The sequence below is a fragment of the Pristiophorus japonicus genome, chromosome 3 (genome assembly GCF_044704955.1).
Source record: "Pristiophorus japonicus isolate sPriJap1 chromosome 3, sPriJap1.hap1, whole genome shotgun sequence".
NCBI lineage: Eukaryota > Metazoa > Chordata > Chondrichthyes > Pristiophoridae > Pristiophorus > Pristiophorus japonicus.
This window is the reverse complement of record NC_091979.1, coordinates 1,544,549-1,568,420: the sequence shown is the minus strand read 5'-3', so window position 1 is coordinate 1,568,420 and position 23,872 is coordinate 1,544,549. Positions and strand designations below refer to the sequence as shown.

At 50.7% G+C, this 23,872-nt stretch overlaps 1 protein-coding gene across 1 annotated transcript in view; it reads left to right on the top strand.

Annotated features, from left to right (window-relative positions):
- LOC139259625 (keratin, type II cytoskeletal 8-like) overlaps nucleotides 1-22,674 on the top strand; it is a 32,608-nt gene extending 9,934 nt beyond the window's left edge. Inside the window, exons 2-8 of the mRNA XM_070875123.1 lie at nucleotides 242-511; nucleotides 3,277-3,372; nucleotides 7,043-7,207; nucleotides 9,754-9,879; nucleotides 11,828-12,048; nucleotides 13,054-13,145; nucleotides 21,875-22,674. Of these exons, the coding sequence (XP_070731224.1) occupies nucleotides 242-511; nucleotides 3,277-3,372; nucleotides 7,043-7,207; nucleotides 9,754-9,879; nucleotides 11,828-12,048; nucleotides 13,054-13,145; nucleotides 21,875-21,882 (978 nt within the window). The 3' untranslated portion in view covers nucleotides 21,883-22,674. The remainder of the gene's footprint in view (nucleotides 1-241; nucleotides 512-3,276; nucleotides 3,373-7,042; nucleotides 7,208-9,753; nucleotides 9,880-11,827; nucleotides 12,049-13,053; nucleotides 13,146-21,874) is intronic.
- Nucleotides 22,675-23,872: the final 1,198 nt, after the last annotated feature.

Genomic DNA, 23,872 nt, shown 5'->3' with positions numbered 1-23,872 from the left:
CTCACATTGTGTGACTACCTCAGTCTGTGACTCTTCCAACTTTTGCACAATTCCCCAGATGTTAATGAGGGGCCTTTGCTGGGTGTGCCTGGATCGTGTCCTGCCTCGAAGCCGAGGTCACAGCCAAAGGCTTCCGTCCAGTGGGTTTGAGATGACCGAGTAACTTGATGTGCCCCTTTGACGGGCAATGAAGGGTTAACCACCTTTGGGTGATTATTTTTCTCCCGCTTTGTGTCGCCAGGTCCGTAAGTTAGAGCAGGAGAACAAGGTGCTGGAAACACGATGGGACCTTCTGCAGCAGACCGACACGTACAAGTCAAACGCCGACAAAATCGTCAATTTGTTCTGCAACAAACTGAGGCAACAGTTGATCGACCTGGAGAGGGAGAAGGAAAAGCTGAAGGTGCAGATCGCACAGACACACCAAATGGTCGAAGACTTCAAAGGGAAGTATGAGGACGAGATTAACACGCGTACGGCACTGGAGAATGAATTTGTGATCCTGAAAAAGGTTGGTAGACAATCCAAGGATCTGACTGTAGGCGGCCTGGGTGTGCACGAGGCCTGGGTGTGCACGAGGCCTGGGTGTGCACGAGGCCTGGGTGTGCACGGTCTGGGTGTACAAGGCCTCAGGAGCACGTACTGGGAAATGAGTGGTGAACATCGGCCCCAATTCGGGACGTCCTGACTCTCCGACCCCCCCCCTGCACGGTTCCAAGAACTGCTGTCAATTCACTTTCCTTTTTAAAAAAATAAAAAATAAAAAATAAAGTAAATATGAACCCGTATTAATCATGTAATGTGGGGTACGGTAAATAGTGGTTACTGGACGAGTCATCATGGAACGAGGACCACTTGCTCCCACACCAAGGGATGAGTTCAGAGGTTTCAATGAAGGACCTATATTCCAGATCCTGAACTCCAGGGGTGGAAGATCCCGGTGGGTGGATTGTTTTAACGTGGGGTGACCGTTGTACACCAGCCACCACACGGGGCTTGACAGAGCGAGGTCTTGGTCCAGGGGCAAGGGTTAACCAGGACGACTGGAGACCTGCTCTGCTGCACGGACCCAGTGCGCCCACATATCGTGCTGCCCCTGGGCCCTCGCCTCTCCTGGGCCCCATACCCTCCCATTCGCCGCTCCTCCGCCCCGATCTTCTCTCTCCTCCGCTGTGCCTGAACCCCGCAAACACTTTGGGTAGTCGGGTGGTCATGAAAGGAGCGATATAAATTCAAGTCTTTTTTTCAAATGGCAGCCCAAAGGTGGAATATTTGGAATTGTCCTTCAGATTAATTATGAAACTTGAAACCAAATCTTGCTGATTGGAAGGTGAACGTTGGCTCGCAGTGAGTTTGATGCGTGAGTGGGTTTGTTGTTCGTTTATTGAAAGGACCATGTTATGGTTGGCTGTTGTGGCAGAGACCGTATTATCCGCGGGTAGGGAGGCTCGGTTGGTGGTTCCTCGGGTCAGGCTGTGATCAAAGGGACGGCCAGAAAACCTGCAAGTGTGTGTGTGTGTGTTTCCTTCCAGGAGTATGAGGTTTTTTAAACATGTCTTAAATGCACAACGCGCTGCCAGTGAGCTAGATTTGGTTTCGAGTTTGACTGGACCAGTAATCCAGAGACATGAGTTCAGATCTCCCAGGGCAGCTGAGGGAATTGAAATTCAGTGAATTAAATAAATCTGGGATTAAGAACTAGTGTCCGTAATGGTGACCATGATTGTTGTAAAAGCCCAACCCCCCGGTTCACTAACACCCTTTGGGGAAGGAACTCTGCCGCCCTTACCTGGTCTGGCCTACAGGTGACTCCAGACCCACAGCGATGTGGTTGGCTCTTAACATCCCACTTAAATGGCCCAGCGAGGCACTCCGTTGTTTAAGGCAGCTTACCACGTTTCCGTGGCGACTAGGGATGGGCAATGAATGCCATCCTTGCCAGCGATGCCCACATCCCAGGAACGAATAAAGAAAAACAAATTAAAATTTGGATGCCATTTACGACATGAACACCATAAACCTGCAGGAAGCTGGCCCTGAGATTCAGGAACAGCCCGTTCTGAAGTGGGACGGGTGTGAATTGTGTGGCTTGTTACCCCACTTGCAGAACTGTCACGGTAAAACAGGGCCCTTTGATGTTGCTAAGGTCGAGGTCAATTAAGCTGGGCAGTGAACTCCAAGGATGTGTTTAAGGTGGAGACAGACAGATTTTTGAGCGGTTAAAGGAGTAAAGGGTTAAGTGGAGCTGAGTCCATGATCAGATCAGCCATGATCGTATTAAATGCTCGAATGGCCGACTCCTGCTATTTCTTATGTTCTTATGTCTTGTCTCATAGGACAGTGAATATAAAACCAATTCACAGAAAACATCATTAATTCTAGATCCATTTTTTAATTAATTCTCGGGATGTGGGCATCGCTGGCCAGGCCGGCAGTTATAGCCCGCCCCTCACTGCCCCCTGGGAAGGTGGTGGTGAGCCGCCTTGAACCGCTGCAGTCCGTGTGGTGAAGGTGCTCCCACAGTGCTGTTAGGGAGGGGGTTCCAGGATTGTGACCCAGCGACGATGGAGGAACGGCCGATATATTTCCCAGTCAGGATGGTGTGTGACTGGGAGGGGAACGTGGAGGTGATGGTGTTCCCATGCGCCTGCTGCCCTTGTCCTTCCAGGTGGTAGAGGTCACGGGTTTGGGAGGTGCTGCCGAAGAAGCCTTGGCGAGTTGCTGCAGTGCATCTTGTAGATGGTACACACTGCAGCCAGGGGGCGCCGGTGGTGGAGGGAGTGAGTGTTGAGGGTGGGAGAGGGGGCGAGTGTTGAAGGTGATGGGTAGCGTGTCGATCAAGCGGGCACGAGACCTTGGGTGGAGTGCGGGACTCTGCCCGAAACAAGTCGCACTGACCGTCTGAGTTCCGTCCGCCCCAATGCGAGGGGTGGCCAATCGGCAGAAATTCGGCACTCGGGGAGGAGTGGTGTCGGGGCAGGGCAATGTGGGGGCAAGGCTGATGAGGTCATTGTGCTGGTACATCACAAGCCCCTCCTCTTCGGTTAAAGGCCGTGCTCGGGGAAACGGGCGAGGTACGACCTACACCGCTCCAAAAGTACCGTCGGCAAAGTTCAAAATGGCGGCAACTTGGCGGCCAGCCCTCACCGACCCGTGACCTTATAGACGGGCAATATCGGACCCTAACCTTCCTGATGTTACACAAACGTTCAAAACAATTGCCTCTTGTCACCTAAAGTCTCACTGTTTCTTGTCTTCCCAAAAACATTTTGCCAGGAAGTGGACGAGGCCTATTTTCAGAAGGTGGAGCTGGAATCCAAGCTGGAATATCTGACCAACCTGATCGAGTTCCTGAAGATGCTGTATGCAGAGGTATCTCCTTTATCCTGCGTTCACGGCGATAATTCACCTGTGCTCCCAGCAATTGGGAAGGTTACACCATCACAGAGATCTCAGATCATCGGGAAAATAATCAGAGGGTGAGATAAAGGGGAAATATTGTTACATAAGAACATAAGAAATAGGAGCAGGAGTAGGCCATACGGCCCCTCGAGCATGCTCCGCCATTTAATAAGATCATGGCTGATCCGATCATGGACTCGGCTCCATTTCCCTGCCCACTCCCCATAATCCCCTATCCCCGTATCGGTTAAGAAACTGTCTATCTCTGTCTTAAATATATTCAATGTCCCAGCTTCCATAGCTCTCTGAGGCAGTGAATTCCACAGATTTACAACCCTCAGAAGAAATTTCTCCTCATCTCAGTTTTAAATGGGTGTGGCCTCACCAATACCTTATATAGCTGTCACAAGACTTCCCTGCTTTTATACTCCATCCACTTTGCAATAAAGGCCAAGATACCATTGGCCTTCCTGATCACTTGCTGTACCTGCATACTATCCTTTTGTGTTTCATGCACAAGTACCCCCAGGTCCTGCTGTACTGCGGCACTTTGCAATCTTTCTCCATTTAAATAATAACTTGCTCTTTGATTTTTTTTTCTGCCAAAGTCATACTTTCTAACATTATACTCCATCTGCCAAATTTTTGCCCGCTCACTTAGCCTTTTTGCAGATTTTTTGTGTCCTCCTCTCACATTGCTTTTCCTCCCATCGTTGTATCGTCAGCAAACTTGGCTACGTTACACTCAGTCCCTTCTTCCAAGTCGTTAATATAGATTGTAAATAGTTGGGGACCCAGCACTGATCCCTGCGGTACCCCACTAGTTACTGGTTGCCAACCAGAGAATGAACCATTTATCCCGACTCCCTGTTTTCTGTTAGTTCGCCAATCCTCTATCCATGCTAATATATTACCCCCAACCCCGTGAACTTTTATCTTGTGCAGTAACCTTTTATGTGAGACTTTGTCAAATGCCTTCTGAAAGTCCAAATACACCACATCCCCTGGTTCCTCTTCATCCACCCTGTTCATTACATCCTCAAATTCCAGCAAATTTGTCAAACATGACTTCCCCTTCATAAATCCATGCTGACTCTGCCTGACCGAATTTTGCTTTTCCAAATGTCCTGCTACTGCTTCTTTAATAATGGACTCCAACATTTTCCCAACCACAGATGTTGGGCTAACTGGTCTATAGTTTCCTGCTTTTTGTCTGCCTCCTTTTTTAAATTAGGGCGTTACATTTGCAGGTTTCCAATCTGTTGGGACCTCCCCAGAATCCAGGGAATTTTGGTAAATTACAACCAATGCATCCACAATCCCTGCCGCTACTTCTCTTAAGGCCCTGTGATGAAAGCCATCAGGTCCAGGGGAATTATCTGCCTTTAGTCCCATTATCTTTGAGTACCACCTCCTTAGTGATTGTGATTGTGTTAAGTTCCTCCCCCTATAGCCCCTTGACTATCCACTGTTGGAATATTGTTAGTGTCCTCGACTGTAAAGACTGATACAAAATATTTGTTCAGAGTTTCTGCCATCTCCATGTTCCCCCATTACTAATTTCCCGGTCTCGTCCTCTAAGGGACCAGCATTTACTTTAGCCACTCTTTTCCTTTTTATATACCTATAGAAACTCTTGCTGTCTGTTTTTATATTTTGTGCTAGTTTACTTTCATAATCTATCTTTCCTTAATCATTTTTTTAGTCATTCTTTGCTTGTTTTTAAAAGCTTCCCAATCTTCTGCCCTCCCACTAGTTTTGGCCACTTTGTATGGCCTTGTTTTTAATTGGATACCGTCCTTTATTTCTTTAGTTAGCCACGGATGGCTATCTTTTCTCTTGCACCCTTTCCCCCCTCACTGGAATATATTTTTCTTGAGAGTTGTGAAATATCTCCTTAAATGTACACCACTGTTCATCAACCGTCCTACACTTTAATCTATTTTCCCAGTCCACTTTACCCAACTCTGCCCTCATCTTCATAGTCTCCTTTATTTAAGCTTAGTACGCTGGTTCGAGATCCAACTTTCTCACCCTCCATTTGAATTTGAAATTTAATCATGCTATGATCACTCATTCCAAGGGGGATCCTTTACTAGGAGATTGTTTATTAATCCTGTCTCATTACACAGGACCAGATCTAAGATAGCCTGCCCCCTGGTTGGTTCTGTTACATACTGCTCCCTTATACACTCTATGAACTCTTCCTCAATACCACCCTGACCAATTTGATTTGTCCAATCAATATGGAGGTTAAAATCACCCATGATTATTGCTGTTCCCTCTTTACAAGCCCCAACTATTTCGTGGTTTATGCTCCAACCAACAGAGTTGCTACTGTTCGGGGGCCTATAGACTACACCTACCAGTGACTTTTTCCCCTTTTTATTCCTTATCTTCACCCAAACTTTCAATATCCTGATCATTTGAGCTAATATCGTTTCTCACTATTGCAGTGATTCCATCCTTTATCAGTAAAGCTACCCCACCTCCTTTTCCTTTCTGTCTGTCCTTCCGAATTGTCAAATACCCCTGAATATTTAATTCTCAGTCTTGGTCACCTTGCAACCATGTCTCTGTGATGGCTACAAGATCATACACATTTGTCTCAATTTGTGCCGTCAACTCATGCTACGTGCATTTAGACAAAGTGCCTTTAAATTTGTTTTTTTCTTTTTTTTTTTTTTCCTGCTTGTCTCCTCTCTCCTTCAAACTCACTTTCTTTATTTTTGCTTTTTAATTCCAGCTTTACTCCCCTCTCTACTGAATCTATTTTCAGGATCCCATCCCCCTGCCAAACTAGTTTAAAGCCACCCCACCCCCCCGCGAGGATATTGGTCCGGCTTGGTTGAGGTGCAATCCGTCCGGCCTGTACAGTCCCACCTCCCCCAGAAGCGGTCCCAATGCCTCAGGAAACTAGAGCCTTACTGCCTGCACTATCTCTCCACCGACGTATTCATCCCCCCCCCCCCCCCAATCCCCCCATCCCCCTATCCTCCCTATCAGTGTAGATGGAGATTTACTCTGTATCTAACCCCGTGCTGTACCTGCCCTGGGAGTGTTTGATGGGACAGTGTAGAGGGAGCTTTACTCTGTATCTAACCCCGTGCTGTACCTGCCCTGGGAGTGTTTGATGGGACAGTGCAGAGGGAGCTTTACTCTGTATCTAACCCCGTGCTGTACCTGCCCTGGGAGTGTTTGATGGGACAGTGTAGAGGGAGCTTTACTCTGTATCTAACCCCCTGTACCTGCCCTGGGAGTGTTTGATGGGACAGTGTAGAGGGAGCTTTACTCTGTATCTAACCCCGTGCTGTACCTGCCCTGGGAGTGTTTGATGGGACAGTGTAGAGGGAGCTTTACTCTGTATCTAACCCCCTGTACCTGCCCTGGGAGTGTTTGATGGGACAGTGTCGAGGGAGCTTTACTCTGTATCTAACCCCCTGTACCTGCCCTGGGAGTGTTTGATGGGACAGTGTAGAGGGAGCTTTACTCTCTATCTAACCCCCTGTACCTGCCCTGGGAATGTTTAATGGGACAATGTAGAGGGAGCTTTACACTCCCAGTCGGAGTAACGATGTGTGAGCTAAACTGCGCAGAGGAGCTCACGAGACCTAACCGGTTGTGAAATGTCCAATTGCAGGAGATCCAGGAACTTCAGTCCCAGATTCAGAACACGGCCGTTACCCTGAAGGTCAACAACAGCCGGCAACTGGACATGAAGCAAATGATTGAGGACATGAAACGTCAGCACGCGGAGGTGGCAGCCAGGAACAAGGCTGAGGCCGAGAGCTGGTACCAGAATAAGGTCGGACCCCTTCTCCTCTCAGCTCATCCCAGTGCCCGGCCGCTGACATTCGAAAAATAATATCCTGTTGCTACTCTTCCTCTGTGCAAGAAAGACCTTGTATTTATATAGCGCCTATCACTACAGCAGGGCGTCCCACAGCACTTTACAGCCAATTAACTTTCCAAGTGTAGACACAGTCTCTCTCTTAACCCCCCCCGTGCGGTCACTCGGTCTCTTCTCCCCCGTGCGGTCACTCGGTCTCTTCCCCCCCCCGTGCGGTCACTCGGTCTCTTTCCCCCCGTGCGGTCACTCGGTCTCTTTCCCCCCGTGCGGTCACTCGGTCTCTTCCCCCCCCCGTGCGGTCACTCGGTCTCTTCCCCCCCCCGTGCGGTCACTCGGTCTCTTCCCCCCCCCGTGCGGTCACTCGGTCTCTTTCCCCCCGTGCGGTCACTCGGTCTCTTTCCCCCCCCCCGCGGTCACTCGGTCTCTTCCCCCCCCCGTGCGGTCACTCGGTCTCTTTCCCCCCCGTGCGGTCACTCGGTCTCTTTCCCCCCGTGCGGTCACTCGGTCTCTTTCCCCCCCCCGCGGTCACTCTGTCTCTTTCCCCCCGTGCGGTCACTCTGTCTCTTCCCCCCCCCGTGCGGTCACTCGGTCTCTTCCCCCCCCGTGCGGTCACTCGGTCTCTTTCCCCCCGCGCGGTCACTCGGTCTCTTTCCCCCCGTGCGGTCACTCGGTCTCTTCTCTTCCCCCCCCCCCCGCGTGGTCACTCGGTCTCTTTCCCCCCCCCCCGTGCGGTCACTCGGTCTCTTCCCCCCCCGTGCGGTCACTCGGTCTCTTTCCCCCCCCGTGCGGTCACTCGGTCTCTTCTCTTCCCCCCCCCCGTGCGGTCACTCGGTCTCTTCCCCCCCGTGCGGTCACTCGGTCTCTTTCCCCCCGTGCGGTCACTCGGTCTCTTCCCCCCCGTGCGGTCACTCGGTCTCTTCCCCCCCGTGCGGTCACTCGGTCTCTTTCCCCCCCCCCCCCGTGCGGTCACTCGGTCTCTTTCCCCCCCCCCGTGCGGTCACTCGGTCTCTTTCCCCCCCCCCCGTGCGGTCACTCTGTCTCTTTCCCCCCGCGCGGTCACTCGGTCTCTTTCCCCCCCCCCCCCGTGCGGTCACTCGGTCTCTTTCCCCCCCCCCGTGCGGTCACTCGGTCTCTTTCCCCCCCCCCGTGCGGTCACTCTGTCTCTTTCCCCCCGCGCGGTCACTCGGTCTCTTTCCCCCCCCCCGTGCGGTCACTCGGTCTCTTCCCCCCCCCGTGCGGTCACTCGGTCTCTTTCCCCCCGTGCGGTCACTCGGTCTCTTCCCCCCCCCGTGCGGTCACTCGGTCTCTTTCCCCCCGTGCGGTCACTCGGTCTCTTTCCCCCCCCCCGTGCGGTCACTCGGTCTCTTTCCCCCCCCGTGCGGTCACTCGGTCTCTTCCCCCCCCCGTGCGGTCACTCGGTCTCTTTCCCCCCGTGCGGTCACTCGGTCTCTTTCCCCCCCCGTGCGGTCACTCGGTCTCTTCCCCCCCCCGTGCGGTCACTCGGTCTCTTCCCCCCCCGCGCGGTCACTCGGTCTCTTTCCCCCCGTGCGGTCACTCGGTCTCTTTCCCCCCGTGCGGTCACTCGGTCTCTTCCCCCCCCCCCGTGCGGTCACTCGGTCTCTTCCCCCCCCCCGTGCGGTCACTCGGTCTCTTCCCCCCCCCGCGCGGTCACTCGGTCTTTTTCCCCCCGCGCGGTCACTCGGTCTCTTTCCCCCCCCCCCGTGCGGTCACTCGGTCTCTTTCCCCCCCCGCGCGGTCACTCGGTCTCTTTCCCCCCCCCCCGTGCGGTCACTCGGTCTCTTTCCCCCCCCCCCGTGCGGTCACTCGGTCTCTTCCCCCCCCCCGTGCGGTCACTCGGTCTCTTCCCCCCCCCGCGCGGTCACTCGGTCTCTTCCCCCCCCCGCGCGGTCACTCGGTCTCTTCCCCCCCCGCGGTCACTCGGTCTCTTCCCCCCCCCCCGTGCGGTCACTCGGTCTCTTCCCCCCCCGTGCGGTCACTCGGTCTCTTTCCCCCCGTGCGGTCACTCGGTCTCTTTCCCCCCGCGCGGTCACTCGGTCTCTTTCCCCCCGCGCGGTCACTCGGTCTCTTTCCCCCCGCGTGGTCACTCGGTCTCTTCCCCCCCCCGTGCGGTCACTCGGTCTCTTCCCCCCCCGTGCGGTCACTCGGTCTCTTCCCCCCCCCCGTGCGGTCACTCGGTCTCTTCCCCCCCCGTGCGGTCACTCGGTCTCTTCCCCCCCCGTGCGGTCACTCGGTCTCTTCCCCCCCCGTGCGGTCACTCGGTCTCTTCCCCCCCCGTGCGGTCACTCGGTCTCTTTCCCCCCGTGCGGTCACTCGGTCTCTTTCCCCCCCCCCGTGCGGTCACTCGGTCTCTTCCCCCCCGCGCGGTCACTCGGTCTCTTTCCCCCCGCGCGGTCACTCGGTCTCTTCCCCCCCCCGCGCGGTCACTCGATGACACACACCGGCTGGACCATGCAGCTGATGTCCGCTCTGCTTGTCCACAGTTACTGGACCTGGAGAACGACAAGACGAGACAGAATGATGAGCTCAGGAACACCAAGAACGAGTTTACTGAGCTGAACCGCTACATGCAGAGGATGAAGTCTGACATTGACGGGCTTCAGAACCAGGTATGGACCTGACGCCCCGTACACCACCCAATGTCACCATTACCTGAAGGAGGGGCTTCAGGAACCGGTCACTCATTCAATCTACATCCCAACCAGCAGTGTGAGAGTACTCTCACTACAACTAGGACCAGAAGCTCAATCCGACATTATTCACACATGTTGTATCTGACCCCATGCTGTACCTGTCCTGGGAGTGTTTGATGGGACAGTGTAGAGGGAGCTTTACTCTGTATCTAACCCCCTGTACCTGCCCTGGGAGTGTTTGATGGGACAGTGTAGAGGGAGCTTTACTCTGTATCTAACCCCGTGCTGTACCTGCCCTGGGAGTGTTTGATGGGACAGTGTAGAGGGAGCTTTACTCTGTATCTAACCCCGTGCTGTACCTGCCCTGGGAGTGTTTGATGGGACAGTGTAGAGGGAGCTTTACTCTGTATCTAACCCCGTGCTGTACCTGCCCTGGGAGTGTTTGATGGGACAGTGTAGAGGGAGCTTTACTCTGTATCTAACCCCGTGCTGTACCTGCCCTGGGAGTGTTTGATGGGACAGTGTAGAGGGAACTTTACTCTGTATCTAACCCCGTGCTGTACCTGCCCTGGGAGTGTTTGATGGGACAGTGTAGAGGGAGCTTTACTCTGTATCTAACCCCCTGTACCTGCCCTGGGAGTGTTTGATGGGACAGTGTAGAGGGAGTCTTACTCTGTATCTAACCCCCTGTACCTGCCCTGGGAGTGTTTGATGGGACAGTGTAGAGGGAGCTTTACTCTGTATCTAACCCCCTGTACCTGCCCTGGGAGTGTTTGATGGGGACAGTGTAGAGGGAGCTTTACTCTGTATCTAACCCCCTGTACCTGCCCTGGGAGTGTTTGATGGGACAGTGTAGAGGGAACTTTACTCTGTATCTAACCCCGTGCTGTACCTGCCCTGGGAGTGTTTGATGGGACAGTGTAGAGGGAGCTTTACTCTGTATCTAACCCCGTGCTGTACCTGCCCTGGGAGTGTTTGATGGGACAGTGTAGAGGGAACTTTACTCTGTATCTAACCCCGTGCTGTACCTGCCCTGGGAGTGTTTGATGGGACAGTGTAGAGGGAGCTTTACTCTGTATCTAAACCCCTGTACCTGCCCTGGGAGTGTTTGATGGGACAGTGTAGAGGGAGCTTTACTCTGTATCTAACCCCCTGTACCTGCCCTGGGAGTGTTTGATGGGACAGTGTAGAGGGAGCTTTACTCTGTATCTAACCCCCTGTACCTGCCCTGGGAGTGTTTGATGGGACAGTGCAGAGGGAGCTTTACTCTGTATCTAACCCGTGCCAGACCCAGTCCCTTCCCTTTGGGTAGCTCATGAATGCCCAGTAGCAATGTAATGGGGGTTTTTAACACAAATTATTTTATAACAGCATTTGAAGCATATCTTGATTCAGGGTATCATTCGTCGGATGTTTTGAATGAGTTGGTGTGAGCAGAGCAGGGATAATATCGAAATATAGCTCAACACTAGGGGTCACCAACATTGGACATAACCCTGGTGGTGGCATCACATGGTGTCCCGCCCTCACTCCCCCGCCATTGGTTGCATGACCCATCAATCCTTGCAGTGCCCTGCCTTCTCACGCCCAATTGAACACGCCAACCGAATCTTCCTTGTGTGATTGGTTGATGCGTGACTCAGTGAAATGGCCTCAGTTCGCCCTCACGTGCCAATATTTTTCTCAAGAATAAAAGAAAACATTCAAAGAATTATTTTTAATGGTGAGGGAAAAAAATGCAGGTGTTTGGGGAAGGAGCTGGGCGGGTGTGGGACAGATGGGATCGCTCTGTCACAGACCCGGCACACACACGATGGGCTGAGTGGCCTCCTCCCTGTGCTACATCACCCGGAGATGAATCTTCGGTTGCCAGAGGCTCCTGGGCATTCCATGGTAACAGTAACTGAACGTTCGATTTCCGCAGCGCACCTCACTGGAGTCCAGCATCAGGGAGGCAGAGGACAGTGGGCAGATGGCCATCAACGAGGCCAAGCACCACATCAGCGAGTTGCAGGAGGCACTCCGCAAAGGCAAGACAGACATGGCTGAGCAGATGCGGGAGTACCAGGAACTGATGAACGCCACAATGGCGCTGGACATGGAGATTGCCACCTACCGGAAACTTCTGGATGGAGAGGAGGAGAGGTAAGCTCACACAGCCCACAATAACTGGCATTTCCCTAGCACCTGTCACCACCTTGGCACCTCCCAAATTGTTTCACAGCCAGTGAAGTACTTTTAATGTGTGTCAGCCATGGCTCAGTGGGCAACATCCTCATCTCCAAGCCAGAACATTGTGTGTTCATGCCCCACTCCAGGGACTTGAGCTCAAAAACATCCAGGCTGACACTCCAGTGCAGTACTGAGGGAGCCCCGCACTGTCGGAGGGGCAGTACTGAGGGAGCCCCGCACTGTTGGAGGTGCCGTCTTTCAGATGAGATGTTAAACCGAGGCCCCGTCTACTCTCTCAGGTGGATGTAAAAGATCCCATGGCACTATTTTGAAGAAGAGCAGGGGAGTTCTCCCCGGTGTCCTGGGGCCAATATTTATCTCTCAATCAACATAACAAAAACAGATTATCTGGTCATTATCACATTGCTGTGTGTGGGAGCTTGCTGTGCACAAATAAGCTGCCACATTTCCCACATTATAACAGTGACTACACTCCAAAAGTACTTCATTGGCTGGAATGTGCTTTGAGATGTCCGTTGGTCGTGAAAGGCGCTATATAAATGCAAGTCTTTCTTTTCTTAAATCATAGCCTCGCCCCTCCTTATCTCTGTAATCTCCTCCAGCCCCACAACCCCCCGAGATGTCTGCTCTCCTCCAATTCTGCCCTCCTGACCATCCCTGATTATAATCACTCCACCATCGGTGGCTGTGCCTTCTGTTGCCTGGACCCCAAGCTCTGGAACTCCCTCCTGAAACCTCTCCGCCTCTCTACCTCTCTGTCCTCCTTCAAGACGCTCCTTAAAACCGACCTCGTTCTTGGTCACCTGCCCTAATTTCTACTTCTGCGGCTCGGTATCAAATTTCTATTGTACAACACTTGTGTGAAGCGCCGTGTGATGTTTCACTGCGTTAAAGGTGCTATATTAATACAGGTTGTTGTTGTTGTTGAATAGCCCACTATCTGCCCTTGTGTTCCAGGGATGGAGATACAGCCACTGGCACCGTAACCCGAGTGGTCAACACGTCCATCGGTCCAAAGGCAACCTCAATCAGGACACAGTCAAAAGCCCGTAAGAAGGAAAATATTCCGCTTGAGTTTTCAAATCCTTGAAATGGTGTGAAAGAGAAGGTGTGAAAGAAAGAAATTGGGTAGAGGTTCTTTGAGGATGTAATGAACAGGGTGGATAAAGGGGAACCAGTGGATGTGGTGTATTTGGACTTCCAGAAGGCATTTGACAAGGTGCCACATAAAAGGTTACTGCACAGATAAAAGTTCACGGGGTTGGGGGTAATATATTAGCATGGATAGAGGATTGGCTAACTAAGTTATACAGGGTATTGGTGAGGCCACACCTGGAATACTGCGTGCAGTTTTGGTTTCCATATTTATGAGTAGGTTGGGCCTCTACTCATTGGAATTCAGAAGAATGAGAGGTGATTTTATCGAAATGTATAAGATTATGAGGGGGTTTGACAAGGTGGATGCAGAGAGGATGTTTCCACTGATGGAGGAGACTAGAACTAGAGGGCATGATCTTGGAATAAGGGGCTGCCCATTTAAAACTGAGATGAGGAGGAATTTCTTCTCTGAGGGTTGTAAATCTGTGGAATTCGCTGCCTCAGAGAGCTGTGGAGGCTGGGACATTGAATATATTTAAGACAGAAATAGACAGTTTCTTAACCGATGGAATAAGGGGAGCGGGCAGGGAAGTGGACCTGAGTCCATGATCGGATCAGCCCTGATTGTATTAAATGGCGGAGCAGGCTCGAGGGGCCGTATGGTCCACTCCTGCTCCTATTTCTTATGTTCTTATGTTCTTATGTCGATTCTGTAGTATTGTGAAGGGGTTTGATAGGGTGGATGTAGAGAAGGTGTTTCAACTTGTGGGGGGGAGATCAGAACCAGGGGGTCAATAAAAATAACCAATTGCAAAGACCCCATATTATAAAAGGATGCAGAGGCACTGAGGCCAACAATATTTACTGGGATGATACCAGAACGGAGATTATTCTATCAGGAGTGACTGGACAGGCTGGGTCTCTCCTCTAGAAAGGAGAAGGCTGGACACTGCCCTGATCGAGGTTTTCAAGGTTATGAAAGGGTTCGATGGGGTAGATGTAGAGAAGATTTTTCTCTACAGAGAATATCGTCCAAACCTACGGCCCATCACTAAGATAGAAATAAACCCAATGGGGAATTCAGGAGAAACCTCTTTCCCCAGAGAGCGGTGAGAATGTGCAACTCGCTGCCACAGGGAGGGGTTGAGGGGAATAGTATCGATGTAGTTAAGCTGGATAAACACATGAGGGAGAAGGGGATGGAGGGTTATAGTGATAGTTAGATGGAGAGGGTTGGGAGGCTGGTCTGGAGCATGAACACTGGTATCGACCTGCCGGGCCGAGTGGCCGGATTCTGGGCTGTAAAACTCAATGTAATTCACAAAGAAAGAAATGTTTTACCTCTCCCTGTGGGGAGGGAGGCTGAGATATCACCCACCTCGGGTAAAACTGTTGGACCCCGAGAATGCCTTCAGGACACACAGAACCTCGGTTTGCCCACTCCTCAAGTCCGTGCTCTGTGCGCAATCCTGCACTCGCAGTCAGTTCATTGAGTTGTATGGTGCCCCAAACCCTTTCCAGCACAACTGGGATTGGGGAAGGGGTGGGAAGGGGGAGAAGTGGAGGAGTGGGGAGGGGGATTGTGGAGAGGGGGGGTGGAGGGAGGGAGATGGAGGGGGAGGGATGGAGATGGGGGAGGGGGGGGGATTGGGGGGAGGGGGAGGGGGAGGAGCTATGTTTCGCTGTGTGGGCCCGGTTACGTTGGTGTGGGATGTCCCAGCACACGGCCACCCCAGCGGTAATGGGGGGGGAGGTCTGCAGGACCCCACGATCGGTACACGGACCCCCCTGAGGGGAAGGATCGGTGTGATTAACCTCCTTCTTAATGCGATTAACGTTGAGTGGAAGATGCCTGTGCGTGAGTTTTTTAACCAGCAGCCACAGGGCTTAGCTGAACAAGGTCTTGGTCCAGTGGCAAGGGGGTCCAAGGCGACTGGAGACCAGGCACAGCTCGATAAGCTGAATATCTCCCGCTGGATTGAACTAAACTACAGAACCAGTGGGAAGCTGTTTAACCCACGTCGCCTCCAGGCCAGGTCCAAGACCACCCCAACCTCTGTCGTTGAGCTACAGTACGCAGACGATGCCTGCGTCTGCGCACATACAGAGGCTGAACTCCAGGATATAGTCGATGTATTCACTGGGGCATATGAAAGCATAGGCCTTACGCTTAACGTCCGTGAGACAAAGTTTCTTCACCAGCCTGTCATCGTCGCACAGCACTGCCCCCCCAGTCATCAAAATCCACGGCACGACCCTGGACAACGTGGACCACTTCCCATATAGAAACATAGAAACTAGGTGCAGGAGTAGGCCATTCGGCCCTTCGAGCCTGCACCGCCATTCAATGAGTTCATGGCTGAACATGTAACTTCAGTACCCCATTCCTGCTTTCTTGCCATACCCCTTGATCCCCCTAGTAGTAAGGACTACATCTAACTCCTTTTTGAATATATTTAGTGAATTGGCCTCAACAACTTTCTGTGGTAGAGAATTCCACAGATTCACCACTCTCTGGGTGAAGAAGTTTCTCCTCATCTCGGTCCAAAATGGCTTACCCCTTATCCTTAGACTGTGACCCCTGGTTCTGGACTTCCCCAACATTGGGAACATTCTTCCTGCATCTAACCTGTCGAAACCCGTCAGAATTTTAAACGTTTCTATGAGGTCCCCTCTCATTCTTCTGAACTCCAGTGAATACAAGCCCAGTCTTTCTTGATATGTCAGTCCCGCCATCCCGGGAATCAGTCTGGTGAACCTTCGCTGCACTCCCTCAATAGCAAGAATGTCCTTCCTCAAGTTAGGAGACCAAAACTGTACACAATACTCCAGGTGTGGCCTCACCAACGCCCTGTACAACTGTAGCAACACCTCCCTGCCCCTGTACTCAAATCCCCTCGCTATGAAGGCCAACATGCCATTTGCTTTCTTAACCGCCTGCTGTACCTGCATGCCAACCTTCAATGACTGATGTACCATGACACCCAGGTCTCGTTGCACCTCCCCTTTTCCTAATCTCTGGAGCCTCTTGTCAACAAAGGCAGACATTGATGCAGAGATTCAACACCGCCTCCAGTGCGCCAGTGCAGCCTTCGGCCGCCTGCGGAAAAGAGTGTTTGAAGACCAGGCCCTCAAATCTACCACCAAACTCATGGTCTACAGGGCTGTAGTAATACCCACCCTCCTGTATGGATCTGAGGCATGGACAATGTACAGAAGGCACCTCAAGTCGCTGGAGATATATCACCAACGATGTCTCCGCAAGATCCTGCAAATCCCCTGGGAGGACAGACGCACCAACATCAGTGTCCTCGACCAGGCCAACATCCCCAGTATTGAAGCACTGACCACACTCGATCAGCTTCACTGGGCAGGCCACATAGTACACATGCCAGATACGAGACTCCCTAAACAAATGCTTTATGCGGAGCTCCTTCATGGTAAACGAGCCAAAGGTGGGCAGCGGAAACGTTACAAGGACCACCCTCAAAACCTCCCTGGTAAAGTGCGACATCACCACTGACACCTGGGAGGCCCTGGCCGCAGACCGCCCGAGGTGGAGAAAGTGCATCCAGGAGGGTGTTGAGTTCTTCGAGTCTCGACGCAAAGAGCGTGAAGAGGCCAAGCGCAGGCAGCGGAAGGAGCGCGCGGCAAACCAGCCCCACCCACCCCTTCCCCCGACGAATGTCTGTCCCACCTGTAACCGGGTCTGTGGCTCTCGTATCGGACTGTTCAGCCACCAGAGAACTCACTTTGGGAGTGGAAGTAAGTCCTCCTCGATTCCGGGGGACTGCCTATGATGATGAATGCGATTAACGTTCGGAATAATTGCCAGTTGAGCTGCTTCTAGCTATCCCAGAACCAAACGTTCGAGTAACTCAGTGTCCCATCATATAAGCTGGAGTTCTGTCGTGTTTATAGCCACAGAACATGGTCATTGTCAGATTAACAATAACAACGGCCCATCTCATCCACCTTCTCACCACCCTGGTAGCCACACCATCCAATGATAATGGGAGTTGCTGACCAGGCACAGCGATCAATCGCGATCATAACACACCCGGACATGAGATGAGGAAATGACCCAGAGCTGGGGAACCGTGGGTCCAAATGGTGACGTCCCATTGGAGAAGCCAATAGACCATCTGTGGCATTGCCCATGCTTCACCTTTGACCTTGCTGCTCGTAACCAATGAGGAATATTTCCTCCTGGTCCTCCTACATAAGAACATAAGAATTAGGAACAGGAGTAGGCCATCTAGCCCCTCGAGCCTGCTCCGCCATTCAACAAGATCATGGCTGATCTGGCCGTGGACTCAGCTCCACTTACCCGCCCTCTCCCCGTAACCCTTAATTCCCTTATTGGTTAAAAATCTATCTATCTGTGACTTGAATACATTCAATGAGCTAGCCTCAACTGCTTCCTTGGGCACAGAATTCCACAGATTCACAACCCTCTGGGAGAAGAAATTCCTTCTCAACTCGGTTTTAAATTGGCTCGCCCGTATTTTGAGGCTGTGCCCCCTAGTTCTAGTCTCCCCGACTATTGGAAACAACCTCTCTGCCTCTATCTTGTCTATCCCTTTCATTATTTTAAATGTTTCTATAAGATCACCCCTCATCCTTCTGAACTCCGAGTAAAGATCCAGTCTACTCAATCTATCATCATAAGTTAACCCGCTCATCTCTGGAATCAGCCGAGTGAATTGTCTCTGTACCCCCTCCAAAGCTAGTATATCCTTCCTTAAGTAAGGTGACCAAAACTGCACGCAGTACTCCAGGTGCGGCCTCACCAATACCCTATACAGTTGCAGCAGGACCTCCCTGCTTTTGTACTCCATCCCTCTTGCAATGAAGGCCAACATTCCATTCGCCTTCCTGATTACCTGCTGCACCTGCAAACTAACTTTTTGGGATTCATGCACAAGGACCCCCAGGTCCCTTTGCACCACAGCATGTTGTAATTTCTCCCCATTCAAATAATAATCCCTTTTACTGTTTGTTTTTTCCAAGGTGGATGACCTCACACTTTCCGACATTGTATTCCATCTGCCAAACCTTAGCCCATTTGCTTAACCTATCTAAATCTCTTTGCAGCCTCTCTGTCCTCTACACAACCCGCTTTCCCACTAATCTTTGTGTCATCTGCAAATTTTGTTACACTACACTCTGTCCCCTCTTCCAGGTCATCTATGTATATTGTAAACAGTTGTGGTCCCAGCACCGATCCCTGTGGCACACCACTAACCACCGATTTCCAACCTGAAAAGGACCCATTTATCCCGACTCTCTGCTTTCTGTTAGCCAGCCAATTCTCGATCCATGCTAATACATTTCCTCTGACTCCGCGTACCTTTATCTTCTGCAGTAACCTTTTGTGTGGCACCTTAGCGAATGCCTTTTGGAAATCTAAATACACCACATCCATCGGTACACCTCTATCCACCATGCTCGTTATATCCTCAAAGAATTCCAGTAAATTAGTTAAACATGATTTCCCCTTCATGAATCCATGTTGTGTCTGCTTGATTCACTATTCCTATCTAGATGTCCTGTTATTTCTTCCTTTAATAATAGTTTCAAGCATTTTCCCCAATACAAATGTTAAACTAACCGGCCTATAGTTACCTGCCCCCTTTTTTAAACAGAGTCGTTACATTAGCTGCTTTCCAATCCGCTGGTACCTCCCCAGAGTCCAGAGAATTTTGGTAGATTATAACAAATGCATCTGCTATAACTTCCGCCATCTCTTTTAATACCCTGGGATGCATTTCATCAGGACCAGGGGACTTGTCTACCTTGAGTCCCATTAGCCTGTCCAGCACTACCCCCCTAGTGATAGTGATTGTCTCAAGGTCCTCCCTTCCCACATTCCTGTGACCAGCAATTTTTGGCATGGTTTTTGTGTCTTCCACTGTGAAGACTGAAGCAAAATAATTGTTGAAGGTCTCAGCCATTTCCACATTTCCCATTATTAAACCCCCTTCTCATCTTCTAAGGGACCAACATTTACTTTAGTCACACTTTTCCGTTTTATATATCTGTAAAAGCTTTTACTATCTGTTTTTATGTTTTGCGCAAGTTTACTTTCGTAATCTATCTTTCCTTTCTTTATTGCTTTCTTAGTCATTCATTGCTGTCGTTTAAAATTTTCCCAATCTTCTATTTTCCCACTAACCTTGGCCACCTTGTACGCATTGGTTTTTAATTTGATATTCTCCTTTATTTCCTTGGTTATCCACGGCTGGTTATCCCTTCTCTTACCGCCCTTCTTTTTCACTGGAATATATTTTTGTTGAGCACTATGAAAGAGCTCCTTAAAAGTCCTCCACTGTTCCTCAATGGTGCCACCGTTTAGTCTGTGTTTCCAGTCTACTTTAGCCAACTCTGCCCTCATCCCACTGTAGTCCCCTTTGTTTAAGCATAGTACGCTCGTTTGAGACACTACTTCCTCACCCTCAATCTGTATTACAAATTCAACCACACTGTGATCACTCATTCCAAGAGGATCTTTTACTAGGAGATCGTTTATTTTTCCTGTCTCATTACACAGGACCAGATCTAAGATAGCTTGCTCCCTTGTAGGTTCTGTAACATACTGTTCTAAGAAACAATCCCGTATGCATTCTATGAATTCCTCCTCCAGGCTGCCCAGTGCGATTTGATTTGACCAATCGATATGTAGGTTAAAATCCCCCATGATTACTGCCGTTCCTTTTTCACATGCCTCTATTATTCCCTTGATTATTGCCCGCCCCATCGTGAAGTTAATATTTGGGGGCCTATAAACTATGTCCACCAGTGACTTTTTCCCCTTACTATCTCTAATCTCCACCCACAATGATTCAACATTTTGTTCATTGGAGCCAATATCGTCTCTCACAACTGCCCTGATACCATCCTTTATTAACAGAGCTGCCCCACCTCCTTTCCCTTCTTGTCTATCTTTCCGAATTGTCAGGTACCCCTGTATGTTTAATTCCCAGTCTTGACCACCCTGCAACCACGTTTCTGTAATGGCCACCAAATCATACCCATTTGTAATGATTTGTGCCGTCAACTATTTTGAATGCTGCGTGCGTTTAGGTAGAGTGTTTTAATACTAGTTTTTAAACCATGATTTTTAGTTTTGACCCCTCCTGCAGCCCCTTTATATTCATACATATTGTCCCTTCCTTTCACCTTGTGGTTTACACTTACCCCAGTGCTACTCTGCTCTGTTGCCTCCTGCCTTTTGCATTCTTTCTTGAGATCCTGTTCATCTGAGCTCTCACCCACTCTAACTAGCTCAGAGCCCTCTCCTGGGTTCCGAATACTCCTCGCATTGAGGCACCGAGCTTTCAGGCTTGCCTTTTTATTACACTTTGACCCTTTAGAATTTTGCTGTACAGTGGCCCTTTTAGTTTTTTGCCTTGGGTTTCTCTGCCCTCCACTTTTACTCATCTCCTTTCTGTCTTTTGCTTTTGTCTCCTTTTTGTTTCCCTCTGTCTCCCTGCATAGGTTCCCATCCCCCTGCCATATTAGTTTAACTCCTCCCCAACAGCACTAGCAAACACTCCCCCTCGGACATTGGTTCTGGTCCTGCCCAGGTGCAGACCGTCCGGTTTGTACTGGTCCCACCTCCCCCAGAACCGGTTCCAATGTCCCAGGAATTTGAATCTCTCCCTTCTGCACCACTGCTCAAGCCACGTATTCATCTGCGCTATCCTGCGATTCCTACTCTGACTAGCACGTGGCACTGGTAGCAATCCTGAGATTACTACTTTTGAGGTCCTACTTTTTAATTTAGCCCCTAGCTCCCTAAATTCGTTTCGTAGGACCTCATCCCGTTTTTTACCTTTACCTGTTTCCTGACCTATCCTCGCGTTTAATCCGTATTTTGCAACAAGCGGAGACTCGGGAGCCGCATGCTTGAGCACTGGGACCAGTAGGTGAACCTTCACCTTTGGTACTTGACCTACAGTCCAGGCCAACGAATGGTCAATGTACTGCCTGCAACACACCCAATGTGAAATGGGTTTTAACGCTCTCAGCCCAGTGCCCAGGGGCCATTGGCAAACACGTTCCCTGCATTCAGCCCAAGTTCATTTTGGTGATGAGGAAAGATTGGAGATGCTGGGTCTGTTTTCTTTGGAACAGAGGAGGCTGAGGGGAGACCTGATCGAGGTGTATAAAAATTAAGAGGGGCCTGGATAGTGGATAGGAAGGACCTGTTTCCCTTGGCAGAGAGGTCAACAACCAGGGGGAATAGATTTAAAGTAATTGGGGGGAGGTTTAGAGGGGATTTGAGGGGAAATTTCTTCACCCAGAGGGTGGTGGGGGTCTGGAACTCACGGCCTGAAAGGGTGGTAGAGGCAGAAACCCTCACCACATTTAAACAGTATTTGGATGTGCACCTGAAGTGCCGTAACCTGCAGGGCTACGGACCGAGAGCGGGAAAGTGGGATTAGGCTGGGTAGCTCTTGGTCGGCCGGCACGGACACGATGGGCCGAATGGCCTCCTCCCGTGCCGCAAAGATCGATGATTAACATTTCCTCTCGGACAAGGAATGGGATGGACGATGAGGGAAATACGGAATTTTAACTAGTGATTTAACTAATGTTTAACTAGTGATTGGCATGCATCTCTGTAGAAACGAGTTCCTTTAAACCTCAAAATCCTGTTTTGTTTTGGAATTAGGTTTCTAAGGTCAGCTGGTGAACGTGGACGGTTTGAAACCCTTCCTGGTGCCTCGATTCACCAACCGTGGGAACACTCGCTCCCCCCTCACCACAGGCCACGGCATGGAGCAGAGTTTCAATTGTAGCGCCGGTCTTTACACTGCTGTCTAATGTAACGCACGCTAATCGCTCGCTGGTCCAGCCAGACTCCTCGCTTTGTGCAATATTCTGGTCTGTTCTCTGAACCTCCCCCTCTTGTCCCTCCCAACCTCCAAATCCCCGTCTGCCTCACTCTCCCCTCCCCCTCATCCTCACCCTGTCCCATCGCACATTCTCTGACCCCAACTCATTCTTACCCAGAGCCTCGAACTGTGGGACCCCTCCCCTCCCTCAGTCTCCCCTCAAACTGTGGGGCTTCTCCCCTCCCTCCGTCTCCCCTCGAACTGTGGGGCTTCTCCCCTCCCTCCGTCTCCCCTCGAACTGTGGGACTCCTCCCCTCCCTCCGTCTCCCCTCGAACTGTGGGACCCCCTCCTCTCCCTCAGTCTCCCCTCGAACTGTGGGACCCCCCTCCCCTCCCTCAGTCTCTCCTGCCTCCTCCAGTCCACAGGTCTCTATAAAACCAGATTTGGTGTCACCATTTAAATATTTCACATGTACTTTGTCCAAATCTCCTGGTGTCTGGCACTGACAGCCTCGGCCCTGCAGTTAAGTTTCTTTATATTTTGTTGAAGAGGGTTATGGTGAAATGTAATCTTCCTGACAGGGGAAAAATATTTATCATTGTTGGTGGGTATCATGTAATAAAGAATTCAAACAAAGCTCTGTCTCTGGTCATTAATATTGTGTCACATTTAAGATCAGAGCTTTAGAATTAGGATCAGCCATGATCTTATTGAATGGTGGAGCAGGAGTAGGCCATTCGGCCCTTCGAGCCTGCACCACATTCAATAAGATCATGTCTGATCATTCCCTCAGTACCCCTTTCCTGCTTTCTCTCCATACCCCTTGATCCCTTTAGCCGTAAGGGTCATATCCAACTCCCTCTTGAATATATCCAATGAACTGGCCTCAACAACTCTCTGCGGCAGGGAATTCCACAGGTTAACAACTCTCTGAGTGAAGAAGTTTCTCCTCATCTCAGTCCTAAATGGCTTACCCCTTATCCTTAGACTGTGTCCCCTGGTTCTGGACTTCCCCATAATTGGGAACATTCTTCCTGCATCTAACCTGTCCAGTCCCATCAGAATCTTATACGTTTCTATGAGATCCCTTCTCATCCTTCTAAACTCCAGTGAATAAAGGCCCAGTTGATCCAATCTCTCCTCATATGTCGGTCCTGCCATCCCGGGAATCAGTCTGGTGAACTTTCGCTGCACTCCCTCGATAGCAAGAACAACCTTCCTCAGATTAGGAGACCAAAACAGAACACAATATTCCAGGTAAGGCCTCACCAAGGTCCAGTACAACTGCAGTAAGACCTCCCTGCTCCTATACTCAAATCCCCTCGCTATGAAGGCCAACATACCATTTGCCTTCTTCACCACCTGCTGTACCTGCATGCCAACTTTCAATGACTGATGTACCATGACACCCAGGTCTCGTTGCACCTCCCCTTTTCCTAATCTGTCACCGTTGTTGAGTCCAGTTCATTGGATATATTCAAGAGGGAGTTAGATATGGTCCTTACAGCTAAAGGGATCAAGGGGTATGGAGAGAAAGCAGGAAAGGGGTACTGAGGTGAATGATCTGCCATGATCTTATTGAATGGCGGTGCAGGCTCGAAGGGCCGAATGGCCCACTCCTGCACCTATTTTCTATGTTTCTATGTTTACTTTCTTTTAAATGGCTGACCTCTTATCCTGAGATGGTGACCCCTGGTTCTAGACACTCTAGCCAGGGGAAACAGCCTCGGCATCTACCCTGTTAATCCCCCTCAGAATCTTATATGTTTCAATGAGATCACCTCATTCTTCTAAGCTCCAGAGAATATGGGCCCAACCTGCTCAATCTCGCCTT